General features: G+C 46.4%; 1 protein-coding gene across 3 annotated transcripts in view; it reads right to left on the reverse strand.

Annotated features, from left to right (window-relative positions):
• Positions 1-4,705: 4,705 nt before the first annotated feature.
• ARMC3 (armadillo repeat containing 3) overlaps positions 4,706-18,383 on the reverse strand; it is a 641,613-nt gene continuing 627,935 nt past the window's right edge. For 2 of the 3 annotated variants that reach the window (XM_029588706.1, XM_029588705.1), the window contains one exon: positions 4,706-5,493. In XM_029588706.1, coding sequence (XP_029444566.1) covers positions 5,284-5,493 — 210 coding nt within the window. In that variant the 3' untranslated portion in view covers positions 4,706-5,283. The remainder of the gene's footprint in view (positions 5,494-18,383) is intronic. The other variant, XM_029588707.1, reaches the window with a different exon arrangement.

Consider the following 18,383-nt stretch of genomic DNA (forward strand, 5'->3'; position numbering starts at 1 on the left):
TTTTGTGGATCCTTGGTTCAGCTGATCAATATGAATTGATCAGTTGATAGGCGGTTCAAAACAGGAAACAGTTCAGTTATAGATGAATTTAATATCACTTGTCCACGAAGTTAAAATAGAACAGTCAGATGAGATACAAATGATTAAAAACAAAACAAGAATCTGACTGCAGTCTTTAGTAGTCAAAGAAAAGTACTTGCTTCAGAACAAAAGTATATTCATATATATATTATACTAATTACTAAAATATTTAACAAACAAAACTCTTAAAATTCAGAGAATAACATTAACTTGTATTTAAAATAATTGAATTAAAATAACAAAAGCAACAGACAAGGAGCACAAAAGAATACCAGCCTTACTCAGTTGAAGTCTGTTGCCAAGGCAACCTGAAAGCCACAACGAAGCTGTTTATATTCCTCAGCTGTTAAAACTAACAGCTGAGGGATATTCTCTGTCCTGCACTGAATCTCCCCACCAATCAGCACAGGAAACAGTCTAGTGTCACAAAACCCCCTCGGCATGCGAGTACACGCGCGATGACGTCACTGACGCGCGTGCATGTAAAAATAAACACAGGAATGAGAAAAGTCCCAGCAAAGGACTAATGCACGCGCGTGCGCCCCATGACGTCACCTACGCGCGTGCACACAGCGCATGTGCAAGGCCAGTGACGCCGGTCCCGGTCAAGCCGACTCTGAGACCGACGCACTGCAAGCCCTGAGGCAGCCAGACTAAACCCCCGAGAGAAGGAAAGAGGTAAATAACCCCTAACAAGGGTTTTTCCCACCAGGACAGAGATGTTCTCAGAGGTTCCGTGACTGAGAGACAAGTCTCAAGGTCTTGGGAGGCTTGTTGCCACTGTGACCACAAGCTCCATTGTACCCTCTGCATGCACAAGCGAGTGAGAGGAGTAATATGGATAGAAGCCACCATAGGGTTCAACAAACGGAGCAGAAGGCAGGCAGTCACATGCCTGCTGTTGCGGACGAAGGTTGCCAGCGAGGCGAGGGCAAGAGCCTGATAATGGGGCAAAAATGCTTTTGCTTGCATCGTGTCCAGTCTGGCTTCTATGAAGTCCAGCTGAGGAAATGGACAGAGGTGAGACTTTGGGTAGTTGATCACGAAGCCCAAGGACTCTAGAGTCCACACTGTCAGGGCTAAGGCACTCAGAGCCCCTGTGCGGGAACCGCTCTTAATCAACCAGTCGTCTAGGTACTGGAAAACGTACACTGCATGACACCTGAGATATGCAACCACCATCGTTAGGCATTTGGTGAAGATGCAAGGGGCTGAGGCCAACCCAAAGGGTAGCACCTTATATTAGTAGTGAGCCTTCCCCACTACAAAGCGAAGGTATTTCCGGTGGCTTGGGAAGATGGCTATGTGGGCTTAAGCCTCCTTGAGATCGAGGGAGCAGAGCCTGTCTCCTCTTCAGAGGAGGGGTATCAGCGTACCCAGAGAGACCATCTTGAACTTTTCTCTTAAGAGAATTTTGTTCAACACCCTGCGGTCAAGAATGGGTCGCAAGCCACCATTTCTCTTCGGAATGAGGAAATACCTTGAATAGAATCCTTGGCCTTGTTGAGAGTGAGGAACAGGCCAGAGAGCTCAATCTGAAGTATGACTTGCTGGGTGTATGAACCCGATGATGAACATGAGGGAGAGGTCTCCGGGAGCTCTCTGAAATTGAGGCGGTACCCCTGATAGACTGATGTCCTCCCAGTGATGGGTGAAGCCGGTGAGCCTGCCTCCTACTGGGAGGTCCCGGTGTCAGGGGTATGCTTGATTGGCTCGTGCTTCCTCAAAACCCCATAGCCGGGGCCTGCTGGGGGGCTGGTTGAGGCCTGGGTGCTCGCTGCTGATGAGTGTGTCCCCTGGAGCAAGTGCAGGGTGTATGGGCTTGGGAGGCAGGAGGAGAAATATTTCTTCTACCTATAAAAAGACCTTTTCGAACTTGGCCTGGAGAATTTCCTGGCTGAAGAAGGGGTGTCAGAGGTGCTAGCAGTGAGCTGCTGAAGGGTTTTCATGGTGGTCCTTTAATTGAGCTACCGCTTCCCGGACCTTATCCCCAATAAGGTTGTCACCTGTGCAGGGAAGGTCTGCCAGCTTCTCTTGCACTTCTGGGCAGAGGTCAGAAACCCAGAACCAAGGCATTCTGTGGGTCCGATACCCACGGCGGCTACTCGGGCCTCCGTCTCAAACAGGACAATGGTCGAGGGGGCCTCCTGTTGCTGCTGTGGCAAGCTCTCTGTGAGGTCCTGGACCTGTTTCCAGAGATTCCAGTTGTATTGGGTCATATACAACTGGTATGCAGCAATACGGGCGATGAGCATAGCACTCTGAAAAACCTTTCTGCCCAGAGCATAGAGCTCCCAATGTTCTCAAATCCGGAGAAGCAGAGACATGGGTACGGGAGTGCCTGGCTTTCTTAAGGGCGGACTCCACTACCATCGACTGGTAGAGAAGATTTTGCCTATCAAATCCCACAGCCTGCTGGACTAAATAGGTGGAGAGATGGAGATTGGGTACTCCCACATCCGAAGGAGAAGATCCTTAAAGATATCGTGGATGGGAACCACTACGATCTCCTTGGGAGCATCGACAAATTGGAGCACCTCTAGCATCTTATGCCGTGCACTCTCCTCCGTAAGCAACTGGAGGAGGATAGCCTCAGCCATGGCCCTGATGAACCCCGCAAAAGAGAGATCCTCTGGAGGAGATAGACATCTCTCCTCCGGCGAGAAAGGCTCGGAGAGGGAGTCATCCGAGTACTTGGACGAAGAGTCCAAAGAATCGTTGTCTCATGGGTCATAGGGACCTTCCTCCTCGCTAAGGCCATCGTAGCGTGAGTGAGACCCATGGTGGATTACAGCCCTGAGCTATGATGGTTTCGGAGGAACAGAGGGCACCATGGGAATCGACGGTTCCCCCAGCATCGTGGAGACCAAGGGCTGCAGGAGGCTGGAGGGTCCGGGCATAGGCTTGGAAAAACGAGGCCTCGGAAATGTAGCACCCGCCGCATTTTCCTCCTTGGAGGACCCTATGATAGGGATAGCTCCCGAGGGGGGTATCAGTGGCCGCCAGGGAACCGTTTGTCGGTAGGATGCCTAATAGGATATCCAGACTCTCGAGCAGAGATGCCAGCATAGATGGCAGAGGCTCCAGCACCGGTATGGAGGCTGGTGACATGGGCGGCTCAATGCTCTGTAGAGCTCTGAGCACCGCAGTCTGCTCTGTGCGGTCCAACTCTTCCTAGAAGTCCGGTGAGGTGAGGACTGTCGGATGGGGGCGAGGCATCACCGGCTCTTCATCAGTTCTCCAGAGAGGCACGGTGCCTGGCATTGATATTGGTGAGGCCTCCGAGGCACAGAGTCATTTCGGTGGCAGTTTGGCCACCGGTACGACACCGGAACCAGAGCCGCACATGGACGGCAATCGGAGTCGGTCCTTGTGGGATCTCCCACAGTGCTCAGTCCAGTCTTTCCCCAATGCCCTGGAAACTGGTGAGACCAGAGGAGACCGATTACCGTTCCCATGATCCTTGGCAGATGTAAGAGGGAGAGTAGTGAGAGGAAGCGTATTGAGGGGATCCCTGTAACTCCCCGGTGTCGATGACTCTGAAGGAGGTGTGGATGGAACCGAAAAGTTTCTCCTTCTTGTCGAGGCGTGCAGGACGGCCTTTGGGGGGTTATCTAATCACACAGCTGGCACCCTCGGATATCGTGCAAAGCCCCCAGGCAGAAGATGCAAACCTCATGTGGATCCATGATAGACATGGTCAGCAGGTACTGGGGGCACCAACAAAAGCTGGATGACACCATGAAAAACAACCAGCGTACAGTCGATGACCGGGGGCCACCCAGAATGGGACACTGGGTATCGCCCGTGAAAAAGGAAGAAAAAAAGATTTTACCTACTGCCCCAAGGAGAGGCACGGACTGTGAAGGGGGACCCATTGATGAAACGGGGAAAAAAGCACAAAAAAAAGGAAGGAAGCTGAACTTCACAAACTGCGAGGCAACTGCACCGTGGAAAAAGAGAGACTGAAGGGGGACCTCACATGGATGCACAGATAGTGGCATGCTGGGCATACTCAGTGTGCTGGTCAAAGCTTCTAGAAACTTTCACAAAAGTTTTCTGTGCCGGGCTCCATCAGGTAATGTCACCCACATGTGAGGACTACCATCCTGCTTGTCCTAGGAGACTGTATATTAGTGCCAAATGATAACCATTAAAGATTTTCTGCAGTAAAGTTTGTTCTTGGAATACCCCACCAACATATCCAGTGTGGGTATTGGCACAGAAACTGGGTTTCTAGAGACTGTGAGTATACCCAGATAGCAATAGAAACAGCTATTCCTCCTCCAGCTTTGGGCCCTGAAGATTCAGTTTCCCCTCCATTCAGAGAATCCATGCCCTGGGACTGAATGGACTTGTGACTGTGTACACAGACGTAGACATGGAACTGAGTGTGACCCCTGCTCATTTAAGTTTGAACCCTAAAGTAGGGGCTACACTTATATGATTTTTTTAGGGTCACACAATGATTGTCATCCTGGAGACCTTGTTTCCATTTTCAATTAACCAACTTGCTACTTTAAGCATTGTGCATTATTTATTTATATTCCGCTTTTCCAGTACTTGAAAACGAATTACATTCAGGTACTGTAAGTATTTCCTTATCCCCAGAGGGCTTACAATCTAACTTAGTACCTGAGACAGTGGATGGTGAAGTAACTTGCCCAAGATCACAAGGAACAGCAGATTTGAACCCTGGATTCTCCATTTCACAGTCCACTGTTTGTTTAACATCTAACAAGAAAGAAAAGCAGCTCTAGGCTATTCCTCCATGTAAATCTAACAAGGAAAAGCAGCCCTGTTAAACTGCACATCATATTTTCTTTTTAGTTTAAAGAAAAACATTTATAGTTTTCTACTAACCCACTTGCAAAGCAAAAACATTTCATAAAGATCATAAGTAAAATGAAGAACACAAGTATATTTAATTCAGAATGTTATTTAAAAAAAAAACCAAAAAACATAAAACATCTATAGTTCACAAATATCTTGAATTCTGTCCATATGAGATAATGCAACGCTGGAATTATAATTGATGCTATCAAAATCATAAACACATTTTACTCTTTAGTGCTCAAAATTTCCATTCAATTGTAATTCAACATCACATGAAAAGATTAATTAAATTTAACTTGCCCTCCACATACATTTTTTTTAAATGATACCTTACATACATATATTTTTAGAAAGTCTGGAACTAGGCTAAATATGCTGATAATGGTCTGCTTCCACACTTTTTAGTTCCATCAATTGTCCTGGTTTATACATCAGGTCCACAATATATGGTTTAGGTGGTAGAAGAAGTCCTGTTACTCCTTTGGGAGAATCATCAACTAATTTAACTATATTCCAAGCTCGGTTGTAATTTCCACGAACAAGGGAGCAGGCAACACCAATCTTATCTGCTAACGCCTATGAACAAAAACAAACAGCAGATGCTAAGCACAAATCCTACAATAAAGAAGACATTTTGTGAAATTCACAAGTTTGAGTTATTACATAACATTAATTTAGCCCCATACATTTGTAAAGAAGGTATGGAAAATTTGTTGTGAAAAGGAGGTAAAATAGAGTGTTTGTCCCTTCAATAGTAGATCCCCTACTCCTCTAATAGAAAAGGAATAAAGAAGCAGAAAGTACCGAGGGACATACTACCAATTTCTTATCAAAGAATTCTCTCTGATATTTTTTTTTTTTAATAAGGGGATCTCACTAGATTTGCTCCATTCAGTTAAATATTCTTTATCATAAATAATTTCACAAAGTGCTCCAAGGCTAGCATATTATTGGAAACAACGTGAAAACAAATTACATTTTTTTTTGTTAAAAACATGTTTTTCAGAGTTGAGTGGATAAATTGGGCCTGGTTTGGAAGCAATTTGTTTAAAAATTGTTGGAAGGCCATGACATGTGGAAGAGTAGATTTTGCAGCATTTTGTGACTCCTATGGTGAAATATTCCAGAATGGCACATGCATCAAGGTTCTCTGGCAGTGTGTAAATAAAAAGGGATAGCATGGACATTTAGGGGTACATTTTTAAAAGCAAAGCTGAGACCTACATGCATAAGATAATGAGAATGCCTCTGGGTTATCTGGCTAAGTAACTAGCCAGATAAAATTTAGCTGGATATCCCGGGAACAGCTACTACCTCCTTCGGGGCATCAACAAACTGGAGAACCTCCAGAATCTTATGCCTGGCATTCTCTTCCATCAGAAGCTGAATTAGAATGGTTTCTGCCATGGCCCGGACAAACCCTGCAAATGTCAGGTCCTCAGGCAGTGATCGGTGCTGCTCTGGTGGAGGAGCTGGATCCGAAGGAAGATCCCCCAAGTCATCAGACAAAGATTCAGAGGTATCATTCCCCCACGGATAATATGGGGCATCTTCCTCACTAAAATCACCCAGAGACACCAGTGGCAGTCCCCTGCCCAGGCCCCTTGGCTTGGGCACCGAGGGCATCAAGGCAACCGAAGGACCTGGAACCGAACCGGGAAATGCTGGCCACAGAAGCAAGGATCTCGATGATGCTGTGGGCTGTGACAGCCCTTCCTCCTCCTCGGAACCCATGATGGGAATCACTTTGGGTGGAGGAGGAAATGGTGGCCGCCGCGGCATGGATGGACCCCCAGGCACCGGCAGCAGCTGCGTAGGGAGGACGCCAAAAAGGACATCGAGGTGCTCCAGCAGTGGTGCTAACATCGAGGGTGCAGGCTCCAGCACCAGTGGAAGCACCGGTGGTACCAGTGGCTTAATGCCCTGCAGGGCTTGGACAACCGCCAATGACACCCTGCATTCCAACTCCTCTTGGAAATCTGCCGAAGAGGAGGAGGAGGCATCACCATATCTCCCTCGGAGCCCTGAGAAAGATCGGTGCACAGCACCGGTATCGTTGGGGAATGCCTGGGACTCTCGGGTTCAATAGAGAGCGGTGCTTCCTCTCTGCGGAGTTGCTTCGAGGGCATCACAGCAGGTGCCGGTGCCAACTCGAGCCCAGTGCTGTACAAGGACGGAGACTGGTGGCGATGCTTCTGGGACCTTCCATGGTGCTCGGCGCAGTCCTTCCCCAGTGCCGAGGAAGAAGATGGTCCCGAGGTCCTGGATCGTGAAGAGACGGACGACAGATGATCCCCAGCACCTCTCTCCACCGAAGGCATTGGCTGTGTGTCCAACTGTCCATTGGTTCTTCTTGGCACTTTGAAGTCTATGCCCCTGACGCCAGAGTTGAGGGTTCAGATTCCTTCGAACCGAAGAGCTTCTCCATTTTATGCAGACCGGCACGCCGGCTCTTGGGGGTCATCTAGTCGCAAAAAAGACACCTCCGAATATTGTGCAATGTCCCCAGACAGAGGATATACACCTCATGTAGATCCATGAGGGACATGGTCAGAGGGCACAGGAGGCACTGCCGAAACCCCAATGACACCATTACAAAAATGGCCTGGTGTGTGGTCGATGACCAGTGGCCACCGAAGAGGCAAATCACCAGGAATTGACCGAACAGAAGAATAAAAACTTACCACCACCTGATAAACTAAGCCGGGAGATGGAGAGGGACCCACCGCAGAAAAAAAAAATTGATGAATAGATCAGGAAAAAGCTTGCTAATACCAAAACAGAGCACAAGCTCCACAACTGCGAGACAACAGCTCCACAGAAAAGAAGAGACTGGAAAGGGACCCCATGTAGACGCATGGACAAAACCAGCACAACCAGCCATGGGTTTATGGGCGTGTTTTTGCCACGCTGACCACGTTATTACATACATGTGTAAGACTAGCGTGGAATAACACCCGCAAAAACCCTTGCAAATATGCACAAAACCCCATGTAGGGCTCCATCTAATGATGTCATCCATGTGTGAGGAGTACCATCATGCTTGTCCTAGGAAAAACAGAGAAACATGATGGCAGAAAAAGGCCATATGATTTATCTTGTCTGCTCTTGTATTTATCTAATGCTTTCTTGAATTCAAATACTGTTTTTGTCTCCACCATCTCCATGAATCCACTAAGCTCTATGTAAAGAAATATTTCCTAAGATTACTTCTGAGGCTTGCCTCCTGTGCATGAAAACCTTTGAAATATTTAAATATCTCTTTCAAATCTCCCCCCATGCCTATCTTTGCAGTTAGGTATACTTCTGAAAATTTACCCTTAAAAAAAAATAAAAATCATTCTTTTAAAAAGCCAGCCTGGGTACTTTCAGCTCTTTTTTTCTATCTTTTACTATAAAAGCAAAAGAGGAAGCACTTTTCAATAGATGGATAGTTTTTAAGGAGTAATATTTTTAGAAATCTATACAACCATATTATTTACACAAAGGGGCTGATGTAGTGGGCTGATGTAATAAGACTCACGGTGAAAATGGCACTAGTTGTCTGCGTGTATTTTTGTCTGCGTGTATTTTTATTAGTGGAAAAAAGCAGACACCTCCACAGGATGTAATAAAGGAAAGATATGCAAATGAGATGTGTGCAGAAAATCTGTGCAAAAGTATAACGTGAAAATGCGCACAAATATATACGGTCAAAGCCTTATGTAAACAGTGTTGAAACCTGCATTAATATGGTGAACTGCAAGTGATTCATGGGGCGGAAGCCTTTCCCTGTTATAAAACAGTGAAGAAGTTAGTGATTCAGAAGTGGGACTGAAGGTGGGTAGTGCAACGTCTAACCCCTTCATGTTCTGTCTCTGATCGTGTGGCAGCTGTATTACAGGATGCCGATAAGCGCAGGAAATGCAGCAGAGATTTCGTCAGCTGACCCACAAAATTTACCATAGCATTTGGAAAAAATGAAGGTAATCCATGATTACCTCCAGAGCTGCATGGACACACAACTACACTAATGCCAGCAATGGAGTAAACCGGCCTCCAAACGTATGCTCTAACTTAACTCCTGTCCTGTCCCAGGAGCTAAAAAACTCTGTGTACACTAACTGCCCCCAATGAAGGGAGATGGCATCTCAGGCTGGATTGCGGTTCCCTGCTACTAGAGAGCAGAATCTGCTCACTTTGTGATTGAGAGGGGAGGCAAACAGGTCCACACCCGGCGTATCCCAGTCTTCCAGCATATTAAGGTAACCTGGCAGGTAGGTCGCCCGCAGATACATCCCTTGGGAGAGGGCCCAGTTCCAGAGCTGCACTGCTTCTTGGCAGAGGAGGAACGAGCTCGTGCCGCCCTGCTCGGTGATGTACCACATCGCAACCTGGTTGTCCGTCTTGATCAGATCTTCCTTGGACAACAACTGATCCTGGAATGCCCACAGGGTGTACTGTATTGCCTGAAGCTCCAGAAAGTTTATCTGGCAACGTGCTTTGCAGCGGTCCAAAGGCCTTGAGTGTGTAGGCGGTTCATGTGTGGCCAGCAAGGTGAGGGCAATCACCTGGTCTTTGGGCAAGAAAGCTTTCACTTGTGCTGTATCCAATCTGGCACCTATGAAGTCTAGCTGCAGGGACGGACAGAGGTGCGACTTGGGGAAGTTGATAATGAACCCCATAGTCTACAGAGTCTGAACCGTCAGGGCCAGAGCTTGCAAGGCTCCGGAATGGGAGTCACTCCTGACCAGCCAGTCGTCCAGGTATGGGAACACATGAACTGAGTGATGCATGAGGTAGACAGCCACCACCACCAAGCATTTGGTGAAGATGCAGGGGGCTGATGCCAGCCCAAAGGGCAGCACTTTGTATTGAAAATGTGCATTCTCCACCATGAAGTGGAGGTACTTCCTATGATTGGGGACAATCGCAATGTGTGTGTATTCTTCCTTCAGGTCGAGGGAGCAAAGCCAGTCTCCTCTTTGGAGGAGGGGGATCAGCATGCCCAGAGAGACCATCTTGAACTTTTCTCTTACGAGAAACTTGTTCAGTGTCCTGAGGTCGAGAATGGGGGGCAGGCTGCCATTCCTTTTCGGGATGAGGAAGTACCTCGAGTAGAAACCTTGACCTATTGCTTGCAAGGGACCGGTTCCACTGCGACCGCTGCAAGGAGGGCAGCAAGTTCTGTTTGAAGAACGACTAGATGGGCAGATGAACTCCACAATGGACATAGGGGAGAGATCTCTGGGAGCTGGCTGAAGTGCAAGCGGTACCCCTGGTGGACGATGGAGAGGACCCATCAGTCCGACGTGATCTCTTCCCAGCGCCGGGTGAAGCTAAGAAGCTTGCCACCGACTGGGGGATCGGGCACCAGGGGAACTGCCAGCTGGCTTAAACTCCCTCGCCGCCAGTCAAAAGCCAGTGGCTGGGGCTTGCTGGGTCACCGGTTGGGGTCTAGGGGCCCGCTGTTGGTAGGGTCGATCCCTGGAACCGGCGAGTTCAAGCGGCTGGAGGGTAATATTTCCTCTGCTGGTAGAATGATTTACGAGAACCTTTTCTGGAGGATTTCCTGGCTGAGGATGGCCCTTCTGAAGCTCAAGCGGATAGCTGCTGGAGGGTACCATGATGGTCCTTCAGCTGCGCCATTGCATCCCGGACCTTATCCCCGAACAGATTCTCGCCTGTACAGGGGAGGTCAGCAAGCCTATCCTGGACCTCCGGCTGGAGGTCCGAGGCCTGGAGCCAAGCAAGCCTTTTGGCGCCAATGCCCACGGCAGCTAAGCAGGCTGCAGTTTCAAAAACACCGTAGGTGGAACAACACCTTGTGTTTCTCTGCTTCCAGACCCAGCGAGGCAATAGCGGCAAGAGTTTCCTGATGTTGCTGGAGAAGGCCCTCTGCAAAATTCTGGACCGCTTCCAGAGACTGCGGTTTGTACTGAGTCATGTAAAGTTGGTAGGCCACGATGCGAGCAACCAGCTTGGCGCCCTGGAAAATCTTTCTCTCTATGGCGTCGAGTTCCCTATGCTCTTGTCCTGGAGGAGCGGAGGCATGGGTGCGGGAACACCGGTCCTTTTTTAAGGTGGACTCCACAACCACCGACTGGTGGGGGAGCTGCCTCCATTCAAACTCCAGGGCCTGTTGCACCAGGTAGGTGGCATCGGCCTTTCTGTTAACTGGGGAGACGGAGATGGGGTACTCCCACATGTGGAGGAGGAGTTCCTTAAAAATATCCTGAATCAGAACTGCCACGATCTCCTTAGGAGCGCCAATGAACTGGAGGACTTCTAGCATCTTATGATGTGCATCCTCCTTCGTGAGGAGCTGCAAGCGAATGGCTTCAGCTATAGCCCTGACAAAACCCGCAAACAACAGGTTCTCAGGTGGTGACCAGCACCACTCCTCTGGAGGGGAAGGCTCTGAGAGGGGGTCGTTGGAGTATTCGCAGGATGAGTCTGTGGAATCATCACCCCAAGGGTCATAGGGACCCTCTTCCTCACTTGGGCTGAGTCCCAAGGGTGAGGACTGTGAGGGGCATCAGCCCTGGGCTCTGAGAGCTTTAGAGGCTGCAGAGACACCAACGGCACCAATGGGTCCCCTGGCATCGAGGAGGTCATCGGCTGTGGTAAGCCGGAAGTGTCTAGCGATAGCTCAGGGAACACTGGGTGAGGGCGCATGGTAACGGATGCCTCTTCCTCCTCCTCGGACCTGAGGATTCGGATCGCTCTGGTGGGGGGCATCGGTGGCTGACAGGGCATCAAGGGGCCCTCGTGCACCATCTGCGTCGGTAGGGCGCCAGAAAGGACGTCCAGATGCTCTAGCAGAGGTGCTAACACCGATGACGGAGGCTCGGGCACCAGTATGGGGGCTGGTGGAGCTGGCAGCTCAACTCTCTGCAGCGCCTTAAGTACCACCAATTGCACCCTGTGGTCCAACTCCTCCTTGAAGTCCTGAGGGGTCAGGACTGATAGAGGGGGACAAGGCGTCACCGGCTCATCCTCGGGTCCCCAAGGTGGCACGGTGCCCGGGACCGATAATAGTGGGGAACGCTACGGGCTACCGGGGGCACTGGAGAATGGGGCCTCCGATAGCCAGTGCCGCTTCGATGGCAGCTTGGCCGCTGCCAATGCCACTCCGGAACTGGAACCGTGTCAGAACGGTGATCGGTGCCAGTGCTTCCTGGATTGCTTCTGGTGCTCGGCCAGGTCTTTCCCTGGCACCGAGCAAGTCGATGACCCCAAGGTCTGGGGAGTGGTGAGACCACTGAGGATCGATCTCCTTCTCCTCAATCCTTGGGGGTGCTGGCTAGAGGGATCGCGCGAGGGAGAGACTAAGACGGTTCTCCGTGATCCTTGGGCGTCGAAGAGGCTGATGCAGGTGTCGAGGATTTCGGGGTCCCGAAAAGTTTCTCCATTTTGTCGAGGTGCACCCGACGTCATTTGGGTGTCATCTGATCGCACAGATGGCACCCACAAATATCATGCGAGGCCCCCAGGCAGAAGATGCAAACCTCATGCGGATCTGTGATGGACATGGTCCGTGGGCATTGGGGGCACCGATGAAAACTGGTTGACTCCATGAAAAACACCCAGCGTGCTGTCGATGACCGACGGACATCATGGGGTGGAGAGTCGGAAATTGACCACAAGTTGGAAAAAGAAGGCTGAAAAGGGACCTACCATACCGAGGGGGCACCAACTGCGAAGGGGGACCTGACAAGGATCTGGGAAACAACTCGAAAATCAAAGAAAAAATTTGAAAAGGTTGGAGCTCCTTTTCCGTGGTGCAGTTGTCTCGTGGTCTGTGAAGACACTAAAGGGGGCCTCGCGTGGACGCGAGGTTAGTAGCAGGCTGGACATGCTCAGTCTGCTGGCTAAAGCTTCTAGAACTTTGACAATAATTTTCCATGCTGGGCTCCATTGGATGATGTCATCCACATGTGAGAACTACCATCCTGCTTATCCTAGGAGAATTTTTATTTAGGTAGATCTAAGCACCTAATTCTTAACTTAGACAGCTAGATCTTTTGAATATTGGGCTCAAGAAAATCTCAAATATAATGGGCCCTAAGGATAATGGAGTTGGATTTTACTCTTCAAAGAGACTCTGGACAACAGACCAACCAAACCTATTATCATGTTAAGAATCAATGTCTAAACAATAATAGCATGTAAATGTGTGACAAAAAGCCCATTTTGCAACCTTGCAAGTCTTAATAGATTATGAGCCTTGACATAGTCCCCTAAAGTCAGAACTGTTTGAGCATAATAAAAGGAGGTGCAATCTGCTATCCAATTAGAAATTATACATTTTGTTATAGCAAGCCCAGGTCTGTCAGGGTCAAATGAAACCAAAAAATTGAGTGGAATGTCTATGGGCTTTGGTCCACTTCAGACTGTGCAAAGCTTGTTCACCTTTACGAACATGGCAATAGAACAAATGTTGGTAGGATAATTTACTGGTTAACATGACAATTTAACACAACCTTAGGGTAGAACTTGAGATGCATGTGCAGTGAAAACATTTTTTTTTTAAATTTGTTTGTGGTTTATTTTATTTAATTTAAAATGAAATAAACACAATGAAATGAAAAAAAAAGTAGAAAACAAATTGAAACAAAAATGGTGTCAGCCCATGTAACCTCTGTAAAATAAGCTCACGTCAGCTTCCAGCCAGCTCTGTCTTCCACACCCGAGTTCTCCCATCCTAAGGTTCTCAAACTGAGCTGGCAGCAGGAATCCCCAATACTTGCTGATTCATTTCCAGTGTAGTTCTGAAGATGCTGGATGGCTCTTGTAGTATTCTGTTGTTGTCAGAGCAACACAAAGCTACTAGTGTTGCTCTGACAACATAATATTGTGCTAGCTATACAGCGTAGCTAATGTAGCATTTTCAGAGCTATGTTAGAGTAAGTAACAAGGTCTTCTACTGGCTCAATTTGGGACTTTAAGAAAAGGAATGGAAGGTTGGGGGGGGGGGGCTCAGGGATGGAGAGGGGCTGACTGGAGCCTGTTATCTTATTTTATGCAGATAGGGTGGGAGATGACTGAACGAACACCATTCTTTGAAGGGTAGACAGGAGTGGGGTAGGCCAAGGGATTTTTTGAAATGGAGGGTATCCAAAATCACACAAGCCGTATAAACATTATGTAGTTTGTGTCATTTTGAAGTAAATCAATACAAATGACATGGAAACAAAAGCACATGCCTAGTGCAGTATGATTCAGTCTACTGCTCTAACAACTAGGCTACCCCATCCACTCCACTCCACGAGCTCACAAGAATTCAGTGGCTCAAAAGTGGATTTCATTAGCTGGGAAAGTACCATATTGAGGTCCTGTGACACTATGAGTAGCTTAATGGGAAGCTTCAATTAAAGCAAACCCCACAAAAACTGAACAACTAAAGTTTATACAGAGATGGGATTTCCTTCTACATGTGGGTGATAAGTGCTAATCACATTAATGGGTACCCTAAGAAAGTTGGTTTTAAGACTAGGTAGGCTTTGAAAGATGTAGAAAATATTTGAGCAGCTTTGTGTAGGGCAAACCAATCCAGTTTTATTTATAAGCCACTAATCCAAAAAGAGCCCAAAGTGGTAGGGAAAGAGATGGCAAACCTCCTCCATTTGACCTCATAAGATCTTCTGATAGATACCTTCCTAGAAGCCAGAAGGACCTGAGACATCCAATATGATAAGCAGAGTTATCAGTGGGCTAGATTACCGCAAGGGTATGTAGAAAGTCCATCTATTTTTTCTAAAATCTTGTCTAAAGATCTTCAGGCAGTACGTACTCAACTTCCAGTGGGTGTGTCACTGATCCAGTACGTGGATGACTTGTTAGTTTCAGCATCTACACGTTCTGCATGTATGAAAGCAACTGAAATGCTTTTGCATACATTAGCACAGGCAGGATATAAAGTGAATTCTGACAAAGCACAAATCTGTCAGTTACAAGTTTCATTTCTAGGATTGAATCTAGATATAGAGGGTAAGAGCATTGGCTGTGCACTGCATGAACAAGTGTCAGAATTGGCAATTCCTCAAACAGTGAAACAGTTAAGAGGTCTGTTAGGTCTACTGAATTTCTGTAGATTGTGGATTCTAGCTTTTAGTACCAAAAGCAAGTCACTGAGACGACATCTTAAAGGCAGCCCAGCTAGTGATGATAAATTGATTTTAACTGAACAAGATCTGGAAATATTGCAGGACTTAGTGCAGTCATTATTAAATACTCCTAGTCTAGCTCTTGTTGATTTAAATTGTGCAGTTGATTTGTGGGTATATCATGGTTCTGAAGGTTGGACAGCAGCTGCGTCTCAGCATGATAAAATAACTCCCATTGCTTATACACTAGAGAAACCAAAAGAACAAATCATTTTGCTCTCAACAATCAGACTGTGAGGGCCAGAGACTGGGAGATGAGATGAAACAATGTTCCTTGCTTCTGTGTTATATCAGATGGAGAACTCAACAAGGAAAGCTCCTGAAGGAGTTAAAACCAAATCCGCCTTGGCCAAGAATGATCTTACATAAGAACATCAAGCCCAGCATCCTGTTTCCAACAGAGGCCAAACCAGGCCACAAGAACCTGGCAATTACCCAAACTCTAAGAAGATTCCTTGCTACTGATACAATTAGTAGCAGTGGCTATTCCCTAAGTAAACTTGATTAATAGCAGTTAATGGACTTCTCCTCCAAGAACTTATCCAAACCTTTTTTGAACACAGCTACACTAACTGAACTAACCACATCCTCTGGCAACAAATTCCAGAGCTTTATTGTGCGTTGAATGAAAAAGAAATTTCTCCGATTAGTCTTAAATGTGCTACTTGCTAACTTCATTGAATGCCCCCTAGTCCTTCTATTATTCGAAGGTGTAAATAACTTATTCACATCTACTCGTTCAAGACTTCTCATGATCTTAAAGACCTCTATCAGATCCCCCCCTCAGCCATCTCTTCTCCAAGCTAAACAGCCCTAACTTCTTCAGCCTTTCCTCATAGGGGAGCTGTTCCATCCCCTTTCTCATTTTGGTTGCTCTTCTTTGTACCTTCTCCATCGCAACTATATCTTTTTTGAGATGTGGTGACCAGAATTGTACACAGTATTCAAGGTGCAGCCTCACCATGGAGCGATACAGAGGCATTATGACATTTTCCATTTTATTAACCATTCCCTTCCTAATAATTCCTAACATTCTGTTTGCTTTTTTGACTGCTGCAGCACACTGTGCCGATAATTTTAAAGTATTATCCACTATGATGCCTAGATCTTTTTCCTGGGTGGTAGCTCTTAATATGGAACCTAACATCGTGTAACTACAGCAAGGGTTATTTTTCCCTATATGCCACACCTTGTACTTGTCCACATTAAATTTCATCTGCCATTTCGATGCCCAATCTTCCAGTCATGCAAGGTCCTCCTTTAATGTATCACAATCCACTTGTGATTTAACTACTCTGAATAATTTTGTATCATCTGCAAATTTGATAACCTCACTCGTCATATTCCTTAAAGCACCAGTCCAAGTACAGATCCCTGAGGCAATCCACTGTTTACCCTTTTCGATTGAGAAAATTGACCATTTAATCCTACTCTCTGTTTCCTATCGCTTAACCAGTTTGTAATCCACGTAAGGACATCACCTCCTATTCCATGACATTTTAGTTTTCTTAGAAACCTCTAATGAGGGACTTTGTCAAACACCTTCCGAGAATCCAAATACACTACATATATTGGTTCACCTTTATCCACATGTTTATTAACCCCTTCAAAAAAATGAAGCAGAATTGTTAGGCAAGACTTCCCTTGGGTAAATCCATGTTGACTGTGTTCCATTAAACCATGTCTTTCTATATGCTCTACGATTTTGATCTTGAGAATAGTTTCCACTATTTTTCCTGGCACTGAAGTCAGGCTCACTGGTCTATATTTACCCGGATCACACCTGGAGTCTTTTTTAAATATTGGGGTTATATTGGCCACACTCCAGTCTTCAAGTACAATGGATGATTTTAATGATAGGTTACACATTTTAACTAATAGATCAGAAATTTCATTTTTTAGTTCCTTCAGTACCCTAGGATGCATACCATCTGTAGTTTGTCAATCTGGCCTACTACATCTTCCAGGTTCACAGTGATTTCGTTCAGTTCATCACCCCTGAAAACCATCTACGGAACTGGTATCTCCTTAACATCCTTATTAGTAAACACGAAAGCAGAGAATTCATTTAGTCTTTCTGCAATGGCCTTATCTTCCCTAAGAGCCCCTTTAACCCCTTGGTCATCTAATGGTCCAACAAACTCCTTCACAGGTTTCTTGCTTCGGATATATTTTAAAAAGTTTTTATTATGAGTTTTTGCCTCTATGGCCAACTTCATTTCAAATTCTCTCTTCGCTTGTCTTATCAATGTTTTATACTTAACTTGACAATGCTTATGTTTTATCCTATTTTCTTCAGATGGATCCTTCTTCCAATTTTTGAAGGATGTTTTTTTGGCTAAAATAGCCTCTTTCATCTCACCTTTTAACCCTGATGGTAATCGTTTTGCTTTCCTTCCACCTTTCTTAATGTGTGGAATACATATGGACTGCGCCTCTAGGATTGTATTTTTAAACAATGTCCATGCCTGTTGAACACTTAACTTTTGCAGCTGCACCTTTCAGTTTTTTTCTGTTTTCCTCATCTTATCAAAGTTTCACTTTTGAAAGTTTAGTGTTAGAGCTGCAGATTTACTTATTGTCTCCCTTCCAGTTATTTGGTTAAATTTGATCATGTTATGATCACATTTGCCAAGTGGCCCCATCATCATTACCTCTCTCACCAAATCCTGCATTCCGCTAAGAATGAAGCAGTCATTTATTACATCCAAGAACTTTATGTCTCTAGCAAGTCCTGATGTTACATTTACCTAGTCAATATTGGGGTAATTGAAATCTAATAACATCAAGAGTCAAGAATTATCCACTGTAATCCATATTGTCAACACCAAAAGTGGAAAAAATGAAGCTTAGAAGTAAAGGCTAAAGAAGGCGTCAGCAAGCCTGACGTTGTATGTTCACATAGAGACACCAACCGGTCTTTTCAATCATTCGCCTTCTTTTAGATTTATTAACTTTCAACAACTTTTTGTTCAAATTTTTTTCTTTTTCTTAAAATCCTCCGTTAGTCATAGACTCTTTAAAGCGGATGTATTTAATTTCAATACGGCCCTACACGGCCCGTGTTTCACCCGAAAGCTTCCTCAGGGGCGTATAAACGCTATCAATACAAGAGTCTGTATCCTATAATAATAGTAGAACAATAATTAAATCCTTTACCCCCTACCTTGCGCGGGCTGCCGGCACGGGGACGCGATCAGGGCAGCCCGCAGTCCACGGGCCTCGGCAGCATGGTTCCTGGACGTCGGGGAGCAGCGTCGGGGAAGACGCGGTAAACCCCGCCTCTTAAAGGGGCAGCCATGCGAAGACCTGGCCGGC

The sequence above is a fragment of the Rhinatrema bivittatum genome, chromosome 2 (genome assembly GCF_901001135.1).
Source record: "Rhinatrema bivittatum chromosome 2, aRhiBiv1.1, whole genome shotgun sequence".
Lineage (NCBI taxonomy): Eukaryota > Metazoa > Chordata > Amphibia > Gymnophiona > Rhinatrematidae > Rhinatrema > Rhinatrema bivittatum.